This window comes from Buceros rhinoceros, unplaced genomic scaffold (genome assembly GCF_000710305.1).
Source record: "Buceros rhinoceros silvestris isolate BGI_N320 unplaced genomic scaffold, ASM71030v1 scaffold17199, whole genome shotgun sequence".
Classification (NCBI taxonomy): domain Eukaryota; kingdom Metazoa; phylum Chordata; class Aves; order Bucerotiformes; family Bucerotidae; genus Buceros; species Buceros rhinoceros.
The window spans coordinates 2,008-13,078 of NW_010433453.1; the positions used below are offsets into that span (position 1 = coordinate 2,008).

At 36.4% G+C, this 11,071-nt stretch overlaps 1 protein-coding gene across 1 annotated transcript; it reads left to right on the plus strand.

The window, feature by feature from the left end:
* The first annotated feature begins 1,128 nt into the window (after window positions 1-1,128).
* On the plus strand, window positions 1,129-9,905 carry LOC104488754 (chromosome unknown open reading frame, human C7orf60). Its single transcript, XM_010144113.1, has 4 exons — window positions 1,129-1,159; window positions 3,212-3,263; window positions 3,541-3,676; window positions 8,448-9,905. The coding sequence occupies exons 1-4, from the start codon at window positions 1,129-1,131 to the stop codon at window positions 9,075-9,077; spliced, it is 849 nt and encodes a 282-aa protein (XP_010142415.1). The 3' UTR covers window positions 9,078-9,905.
* The last annotated feature ends 1,166 nt before the right edge of the window (window positions 9,906-11,071 follow it).

Here is an 11,071-nt window from a genome sequence, read left to right on the forward strand (position 1 = left end):
CCATCCTTGATAAATAATAGAGTAATTTAAAACTGTAAACTAGGAGATCAGCAGTTGAAGTGATTAATTTCAGAGATAAAGTGACTTTCTTTATGATCACGTAACTGCTCTATTTCTGTACTTCCAAGAGAAAATATCACTTTTTGTACAGTACCTTGCTGAATAATAGGTGCATTTTTAAGGGGGCTAATAACCAAGAGCTGCAGTCCATTTAATAAAGTTCTTCAAATAAACAAGTGTGGGGTATATTTAAAATGCACCTGTAACTATTCACATTTTGGTTTTCTGCCGGTATACTAATGTGTTGGAGAACTGTGGATTCAAGGTGAGCTTAGAGATTACCTATTGTGACAAAGTATTTCCCTTGTTTTTAATGTTGCCTTGACTGAAAATAATTAGGGAACAGGGGGTTAAAGGGTGGTTTTCAATGAATTCAATAAGACTGCGTTTCTAACAAAGTCTTTGGCTCACTGGATCAGTGATCATCACCTTATCAATGAAGAATCTGACTCAAACTTTATACCTACAGATCTATGATTTTGTATTTGAATGAGAAAGAATCTGTCATCAGCATCTCCATTTGCTAGACAAGGAGATGTGCTGGTCTGAGAAACCTCATACTAGCCTTACATGGAAAAAGATGCTGCTTGACTTAAGCCTATGTTCATGATTTATGGCCAGTAGGATCTGAATGGTCCTTCTAAAGTACTGAAATTCCTGTTGTACAGATTATATTGTGACTGGCAACTAGGCTGGGAAAAAATTGTTGCTATCACCTTCGTTTGGAAACCTCACTCAGTACTGGCTGACTTACAGGATAGCCTGGTAATATGTGTGGTTTTAGCTTAAAGATAGTTGTTGCACTACTTGTCTTGGTTACGCTGGTATTTTGACAGAAGCACCCCCTGGATATTTTTTCTATTCCATGAGAAGCAAAATCCTTAAACTTGGCATCGTTATTCTGCTGAATGCAACAAGGAATCTTCTCTTGCTTCTCCAGCATCCTCTCTGTGGTAGATCACTGGTAGTTCAGGAGAAGCATGGAGAGCCCAGATCTCTTTATTGCTGCTTAGAGACATTTTTTTCTGCAGTATTCTATACTGCTTTGTTGTTGCTATGAGTACGACCATGGTTTTGTTGGGCTCCATTGGCCCTGCAGGTCTGTTTCTGAGTCTTTGCAGTAATCTGTCTCTCTAGGGCAGAATCTTTCCCAGAAAGATGACAAATGGTATTTTTGAAGATGCTAGTTGGATTTGACTACAGAAACTTGAGAGAAAAACAACATTTGCTTGCTGGAAAGTTATCCTTCTCCTCCCTCTGAATTCCCTGTGAAAGCTGTGAGTTCATGTTTGTTTGTTCCGTCAATGGATTTTGGGTATTTCAAGATATTACAAGTCATGATGGAAATTTTTAGATGCAGCCCTGTAAATGATGCAATAGAGCTCAGACTGTGGGGTGCTAGTAGTGCTGTGTATTTTCCTTTCTTTGATTCATAGATGCACTCAAGTTGTGTTTTAAAGAACAGGCAGATGTAAAGTCTATGCTAGTGAACTTAGGAGAATTGTTTAACTCCAGCATTTACTGGTTCATTGCAATTGCAAAGAGACAATAAACAGCAGGGGCCTCCAAATTCAGAATGCAAGAAAAATAAATAACAGTGTCTTTTAATGTAGGATGTATTCAACAACTGAGTCCTTGATATTAGTGGTAACTGAGTGCAGCATTCATATTCTAATTCGCTAAAGGGGTCAGCGTATCAGGTTAGACAAACTTAAGTGCCAGGATGAGGCAAAACCTTTAAATGATGATGAGATAACAGAAGTGCTGGCAGTCAGCTATTAGGTGTATGGATGTTATATGATGCTACTTTATATTTACTGGTAACTGCCTTAATCATGAAGAACATGCCTATGGTTGCAAACTTGAAGACCAGAAATAGTCTCCTAGGCTTTTGGTTAAGGAGACTATCCTTTGGAAGGTCAGAACACTCTTAGAGGCAAGGCAGCAGTCACTAGCCTCAAAAGTTGCCAGGCATCTTTTTTTCTTTTCTTTTTTAAACTATATATTTTACTTAAAAGAGCAATGATGACTTTATCTTCATAAAGGCATTTCAGATTGGTTTTGCAGTTGGTCACAGATGATGTCAGAGCTTTCTGAGAAAAGGCAAATCTCATCTGCCAGCCTCTAGCATATCTTGCTGTGCTTCCACCAGATGGTACAAGAATGTCTTCTTTTCTTCAGTCTGCTATTTTCTTTCTGATCTCCCACTTTTCCAGTGTATTGTTTATTACCCCAGGAAGTTTTGGAATGCATTTGAGAAGATGATGAGCCAGTTATTCAGTGTGGGTTGGGTGTGGTTTTTTTTGGGGGTGATGGTAGTTCATTTTCCATGACGTTCTGGAATTAAAGAATTAGTGTCCTCAGCAGTCCATCAACCTCTTAGTATCAGTCCAAGCAGTACATCATGATTTCTCAAGCTTGTATCCCTCACCCTTTGGTTTTTTTCTTTTTAAATCAGTCACCTTTTGTTGTTTGGTAGCATAGTCAAGTACTTAGCAATACAGCCATTGGCCTTATCTATAATTTAACCTTGAATAGTAGGATCATTACCCAGTGGCAAGGACATAGATTTTTGCCTTATAAAAATGTTCCCTAGAATTTTTATGGGCTAAATCTTCATTTTTCCTACTTCAGAAGTACTCTGATTAGGACTCTCTTTCCTAATGAAGATGACTATTGTTTTCTCATTAAAAAGCTTTTGGATACTCAAAAAATTGATTGAATAGCATTATGCAATGGAATAGACTTTTTTTTCCCTCAGATAGTTTTTGAGGGAATACTTCAGCTCACTTAGATGTTTAGAAAAACTGCCCTATAATTTGAGCAGCCTATTTTTAAGTTTGAGCCTCTGCATAGACTGATCTAGCTCTTTCACGGCATCCATTGAAAATAGAATTGGAGAGAACCTCCAGCAGTCATCTGTTTAAGAAAACATATTAGCTAACATAAAGCAAATAAAATATTTTTAAAATTTTGTAGGGAATAACTGAATGCTTTCATTTTTAGAAATTTTTTTGTTTACGTTGGAATAGCATTATGTGTTCTCTTATCTTTACTAAACCAGTTACGGCACTTTTTTTTCAGATGTCCTTTTAAATGGGACTGACAAGTAGGTCAGAGTGTTGCCGGTTTCTCTTTTAAACTCCTGAAGTTTTAACTCTGGTGACTTGTGTGATTTCCACACCAATAAACACCACAGAAAGGTAAGTGGGAAACACTAAGTAACAGAGGAAACCTGACTAGTGGACACACAAGTTGTCATTTTGGTTTCTTACCACAAGTACGTAAGTTAGTAGTATTACAGCTGCTCTGAACATAACTCTTCCACTTGAGGACCATCTGCTTTACTGATGGAGCTTTGTTCTTTAGATATCTTAGCAGTTCAAGTAAAGCATTCACTGCTGTGGTGTTCTATTAGAATTTTTTTGCATGAGTTACCTGAAATTATAATTTGGAATACAGCTTAAAGTTTGATTAAAGTGAATTCTCGTTGCCTCTTAGATTGCTCCACTCGTTGGGGAAGATCAGATTACTTGACGTTGGTAGCTGCTTTAATCCATTTCTGAAGTTTGAAGAATTTCTGACAGTTGGCATAGATATTGTTCCAGCTGTTGAGGTATGTGAAGTTTGCTTCATTTAATATAAATTTGATTCTCAGATACTTTAGAATGCTTCAAAATCACAGTAAAATACGTTTAGTACTTAAGTATGTATCCTAAACTGTGGCCCTCTTACTGTTTCTTTTTCTATGAGCAGGTTCTAAACTGTAGTTGTGTTTTGTTTTAAAAATCTATTGTTTTTTTTCAAGAGTTATGCCTTTATAATGCAGTTGTTGATCTTAAAATTTGAAAATTTTAGTAGCTATCTTTTAATGCATTTTTGATGAGTCCTTGCATCTTAAAAGGTGCAACTAAAAAAAATTGAGTAGGCTTAGGCATGAACCTCTCAGAAGCTGAGAGTCACTGACAGAAGGAAATAATCACTGACTGTATTTGGAATTTTAGTAACCAGAAGTGCACCAGAAGGGGGCATCTCTCTTTGTTGCTAGAAATATTATTGCACTTCTACAGTCCTGAAGACAAATTTATCAACACTTTTGGGGTAGATTGCTTCTTTTTCCCTAGGTAGTAGGGTTCTCAAATACATTAATTCTGCTGTAATTTTGTTCTTTCTGTCTTTTGCTCTGGCCCCAACTTTTGTTAGTCCTAATAGCATTTATCAACCGAGCAAAATGACAGAGTGGAATGAAAATTAAAAGATACAGAAAGGAATACACTTTCGACAGGAAACAAAAAAGCCTTTGACTGTACACATCTTGACCACTTACAGTTTAAAATCAGGGTCTGTTATAATCAGTGGACAAAGGTAACCCTCTTTAGAATTGGAGAGGTGAGAAGTGCACGAGTACAATAATACAGTTAACTTGAAAATAATGTTCTCTTGTTTGCTGCAGTGTGATTCACATGATAAATGCATGGTATTTTGTTGTGGTTACCAGGTTTAGTCCACTAACACTTAATTTGTATTCTTGCTTATATGCTTAGAGATAATGAAAGATATTCTTGAAAAAAAAAAATCTGAGCCTCATAAATTGCTTTCTAAAGCAATTCAACGTTTCATCTAAAACAGAAAGAAACTTTGCGTGGACTCTGTCTTGCCTAATTTGATGTATAGGCATCAGTTGCCCAGACATGATTGCCTTCCACCACTTAATAGGCTATAGGCCATCTGCACAGGGCTATTGGGCATGTCACAGCATGTGAAGGAGACATGTGCCATTGAAGTGGCAGCCTCTGGCATCTAAAATGGTAATATGTGCCAAGTAAATTTCTTAGCTAAGATAGACAGATCATGGGTGCCTACATCTGGGGTTTTAAGTTACAGTTACAGTCAGTGGAGATCAATTGAAAATAGTCAGTGGAAGCTGAACTTCAGCTGTTTCACGGTGAGGTGAATTGTGCTCTGACCTCACGGGCTGTATTGGCTAGCTCTCCAGTGACTGTAATGGGAGCTAAGCACCTTAAGTTAACATGAGCTGAACCTAACCATTAATTTTGGGGTTGGGGTATAGTTAATGTTTTGCTGGCATGTCTATTATGCTGTTTTCATAAGAAAATTACTATTTTTCTCATGAAAATCAATTTAAATAAACAGTGACCCAAACCATTATTGGAAGAGTCCCAGAAAGGTTACTTCTGTGGATGTAATGGAGGAACGTGAGTAATCCAGGCCATGCAACAGGAGAGTGAGTAGTTGGGTAGCTGCAGTTTCTGTGTACTAACCAGTTCTTCAGGCTCTCTCCCAGTACAAGGGAATGATAAGATGATGGATTTCTTGTCATCTCACAGTTAGTACGATAGCTTGATAATTGGAACTCCCCAGCATGTCACTGTACAGACCACCGTAGTTTCTGTGAGGCCTGTCTCAGGCTTACCAGCTTCTCTTTCTTCATTCTCTTGGATACTTGCATTCAGGGCCCCTTGAAACGCAGCTAGCAAGCATTCTTAGAGTGACATGGAGTACAGTTTGTGCACTCGGATGCATCTGCTAGAATAATCTTAGGCCTACCTCCAAAACAGAATTAATAAGCCATGATGCCTTTACTTTGAGGTGACTCAGCACCGTAACCTTCTGAATAAATTTATCTTGAATCAGCCCAGGTAACTGCTGGCCTAAAGATTGCAGAATATCAGCCAGAGGGATCTCGTGGTAGTTAATGTCATCTTCTGACCTGAAAAATTGATTTGTTAACTTAGTGGTAGAAGCCTAAAATAGAACAACTGTAAAATCTTCTGATTTAGCAGCTCTTTTAGGTAAGATACCAAAATACTTTTTGAAACATTGAAGTACAGAGGCTTCTTAGGAAGTCAGTGTCTTGAATACTGTTGAATGGAGGGTTAAATAATTCCTTCTTTAATAAAAATAGGTTAATCCATGTCCTGCATGTAGGAATACTTTGGATATATACTAAGTAGTTGAGTAATTTGCCAATTTAGGGAGTAAGGAGGATGTAATTGTGGGGGAAAAAAGAGGAGAGGAACTGAAACGTTAGTTATATCATAAAAGAATTAATGTCTCCAAAATGTTTAGAATCTGTTTCATATATAGAGAAGGTAAACTTCAGAGACAGGAATATGGAAATATATTTCCATTATAACGTTTTGTGTTTTGAGGGGGAGAACTGCACCAAGAAAATACTAGTATTCTCTTTAGCTATACATTTTTCACTCGCTTTAAGTGTTCCTTGGTGTAAGGTACCCTGAGGGAAATATGCAGTATTGGAAACTAGGAGGCAGGAAACCGAGACTGGGGTAAGCACAGGAGGTTTTTTTCTTGACTCAGTGTTTTTGTTGGCTGTTCCTTCAAACATTCTAGTTATAACACAGATTTTCCCAAGTACAATTTGCAGTGATTATTTTCTTAGAGGAGGTTAATTTGTCTACATAAAGAAAAAAAGACAGCAAAATAGGAATGGAGAATCTCCACTTTGGGGAAAATCCAAATACAATTCCATACTGCTGTGAAACATGCTGATTATGCAGCAGATGTTGTACTGGAGTAAATATAGTCTGAGACAAAAAAATGAGGCTGGAAGAGTACTGGAATTAAAAATTAGAATACACAAGAAGGATTTTGTTCTTAAATGTCAGTGGATACATTGAAATACGACTGCAGTTTCAGTGTCTAGGAGATCTTAACATCAGTTCAGTCAGGACCTACAGTGTAACAGCAATCTCCAGTTTAATTGTACTTTTGTCCTAAAACTGCCTGTAGAGTTCAGATTCCAGTCAAAACATACTTTAGTCCTGAAATAGTCTTTAATGTTATTTCTGCATAACTGTTTTATGACTGTTTTTCCACTGTTCAGAAATACTTGCAGTCTAAATTGTTTTTTCAACTGTATATGTATAACCTCTACCTTTTTAAGTCTTGTTTCTAAGTTAACATGTGACTCTGAACGATTATTCTTCAAAGCACTTCTTTATTTTAAAACTTACTAGAGGATATAATGAAATTACTACTGTTCACTTCCTGTTCTAAGTATTACAAGGAAGCAGAATATAGCCCTGCAGGTATAATGGTCGCAATTAAAATTTCTTTATTACAGCCACATAATGCAAGTCTCTGCCTTGATTTTTGCATATTGGAGGCCAAGAATAAAGCTGCTGAAAAATAAATCACAGATTTTTTTTTTTAACATTGACTACCTCTTTTTTCAAATTCACTGCATACTCTCTGAAGATGATGTGATTTTATATAAACAGAAATAACATTCTCTTCTACTTGGAAACAATTGTGCATATCAATTGCTTAATGAAGACCTTTACGATAGTGTTCTAGTGATGGGTTTTGAATATTGTTTCCTAAAAAATGCCACAAGTATTTTTGCAGTATGAAAATGCAGCAGATCTAACTCCACCTTTCAGATGTGCTCCACAGAATGTTTCGTGTTTGCTTTCATGTTTGCTTAACCTGTTTAGAGTGTCTGTCATTCACTGCATGTTCTCTAGGCATTAATAACAATTTTTGCTGATATTGTTTCAAAACCTTGTATCTTAATACCTCTTTATGAAAGACTCAGTCCCAGGTTTTGATGACTACAAAGTGTCAAAACTTAGTATGCTATTCACTGCATTTATTGTTCTTATTTTTTTGAATGCTTTGTGATTAAGGTTAAGAACTTAGTCTTCTGTGTGTTGTATTGTGGTGTCATTTCCTGCCTTTGAGAGCCTGAGCACAGGAATGATCATCTGATGAATTTATAGCCTTTACCTTCCTTTCGTAATTGCCCGAACATGTACCCCTGTGCTCTGCATTTACAACAGGGTTAAAACATGGACCTGCATCACTGCTGCAAAGCAGTTAGTGGACTGTAACTTTCTAACATACGCTGCCTTGCTGAGCTTCTTCATTTCTGTTCCAGTAAGGAACGACACTCTTCTTTTTCTTCCAAAAAGACCAGACTACTAAAATTCTTGGATTCTTTTCAAAGAACTGGTGGAAAAACCTATAAAAGGCTTCTATCATCTGGTGAAACAGAAGCAATGTAGGCTTATCTGAGTTTGTCTTAAATCGTTTGTTGAGATAGTTGGTATGATACTTTGTTCTATTTGGGCTAAATTTCTATTTTTTTTTAACAGTTCTCAGCTATCAAATCTCTAGTAAATTACTGCGTATCTAAAAGTTTGTTTTGCAATTGTGACAGCTAGCAATTTGTGTTATAATTTTATTATAGATTGATTTAATTAGTAAGAGGAATGTTCAGAAGGCCTGACATTTCCTCAAGGGAATGAAAAGGTTATAATTGATTTTTCTAAGGTTTTGGATTGTATTGGTTCTTTAAATTAACCTTGATCTTTGGTTTTCTGTTTTTTTTATTCCACCAGAGCGTATACAAATGTGACTTCTTAAATCTTCAAATTCAGCAACCTCTCCAACTGGCACAAGATGCTATAGATGCCTTTCTTAAGCAACTGAAAAATCCCATTGATTCTCTACCTGGAGAACTGTTCCATGTTGTTGTTTTCTCACTCCTCCTTTCTTACTTTCCATCACCCTATCAGCGATGGATATGCTGCAAGAAGGCACATGAACTCCTCGTATTAAATGGCTTATTGCTTGTAATAACTCCTGATTCATCTCATCAGAATCGCCGGGCTATGATGATGAAAAGCTGGAAAATTGCCATAGAATCCTTGGGTTTTAAACGCTTCAAGTATTCCAAGTTTTCTCACATGCACCTGATGGCGTTTAGGAAAACTTCCCTGCAAACAACAAGTGACTTGGTTAGCAGGAACTATCCAGGAATGTTGTATATCCCACAGGATTTCAACAGTATAGAGGATGAGGAGTATTCCAACACTTCCTGCTATGTGCGATCAGATACAGAAGATGAACAGCTAGCCTACGGTTTTATGGAGCTACCTGATGCTCCTTACGACTCAGACTCTGGAGAAAGCCAGTCTAGTTCAATTCCTTTCTATGAGCTAGAAGATCCTATATTGCTTCTAAGTTAATGTAGTCGTTGAAATGCCCTTTCAGTCAAACCTCTTGCTTAACTAATTTTGCTATACTAACATGGGCTCAACACACAACAATGGTTTGCATAAAGAAGATGCAAAGGTTTACAGAGTTTGCTATTTTTTTCTACTTTTGAATTTTAAAATTTATTCTTGTATGAAAGTGAAAAAAATACAAGTTTTATGCAAATGACTTATGTCATAGCATAAATTGCTGTTACTTTCTTTAGATTTGTATCACTTAATTTTTTTTCCAGAAAGGTACCATTCTTTAGTGCTGTGAAGTGTGAATTATTTAATTTGCTAAATGTTGTTTCAGTATTTTAACTCAGTGTGGTTGAGCTTAAGGCACTGGAGTTGATGGGCTTCTGAGAAGTATATGTAGGAAGAAATAATTTGCACTTTAATTAAATGTGCAGATAGGTTAAGACACTTGGTTACACATGTCCCTTCTTGATTATGGATCAAAACTTTTTTTCCAAAATTTCACTCTGGTTAAGCCTGGACTGCAGAAACTATAATGCTTGCACATTTGATTTTGGTTTTTGCAGCCCTCTTGAGGTAACACCAAATTGACATAACACCGAAACACTGGAATATATTAATCCATAGTTATACATACTGTGTAATTTCATTGCATAAATAGCAGTTAGACATGGGATTTCTTAAGAGGTTCCCCCCCTCCCCTCAGAGAAGCATGGTACGTCTAGACAATTATGTTTCACTTCAGAGCTGGAACATGGTTTTGCAATTTTATGAGTGTACAAGCACTAACATATATCAGTAGTTGCTCGATGATGGTGTTCTGTATTCTTTTCAAACTGTGTTCTTGGGGGGGATGGTGTGGGTTTTGTCATGTTTTAAAGTAAATTATGCATTTTTTTAAAAAATCAAACTTTTTCTTTAATTGTCTTACTTGTAGACCTCCCAGGATATATGGTAACTACAGACTGATTTTGTAAACAGGAATATAATTATACATGTTTTTCAAGGATACACATATTTGCACAAAGCTGCGTATTCAGACCACACAAGTGGTCTGAACGTACACTATTTGTTTGCTTAGTTGGACTCCCAAATCTTCTGTTTAGTTAAAAAAAACCCCAACTTCTCCATGGCTGTCTGAAGACTGGTCTGCACTGTAAGGAGACGGAACAGAAATGTTTTACATCTATTAAGTTTTTTAACTTGTGTAATAAATCTGTGAGGTTTTGCAAAAAAAAAAAAAAGAATTCTGTTCAGTAGTAAAAATAGAGGATTCAGTATTAGTTTAGCTTAGATTTCTCTTCACTTAATGGCCAGAATTTTCAGATTTGAATGTTAGGCTGTTAAATCTGTATGTAAGTGCCTAATAATAAATGATCTGAACTAGGTGCCACATCATGGTTTTAAGACTGACTTCATCAAAAAGGTAGAAAATAATAATATATAGTTTCAGGGTTGGTTGTGATGAAAGACACCTTACACCTTACACCATATTAACTTACACCATCTTGTATTTGTAATACAGAAGTTACCAGATAAACAGAAGTTATAGTGTTGATTTTACAGTGGTCACTACAAAAATTAAACTTACTCCTTCCACTGAAGTTTTGCACTGAAAGTGTCACAGTTTGACCTACCTGTGTTTCTTCTGTACTGTTTCCTACATAAAGTCATCCTGCGTTGGTCCAGTTTACACTTAGGGATTGCCATGCTGTATTCTTTAACATAAGGTTTTTGTGTCTCCTTTAAATTTACAGCATTCTCTAATACCTGATGCAAATTTGTTATTCAGTCTAAATTGAAAAACCAAACAATTATATTCTGAGTGTAATTAAAAAACAAACCAACCAAATTAAGTTTAGACATACAGGTATCCTGGTTTACTTTTACAGAGAGAATACTTTTCTAATGAAATACCAGTGGCTTCAAAATTGGCTGTAAGTCAGTATTTGCATCCAGTGCTTGGCCACTTTCACTAAAAGGTTTGTCATTCAGAACCTTTCTTC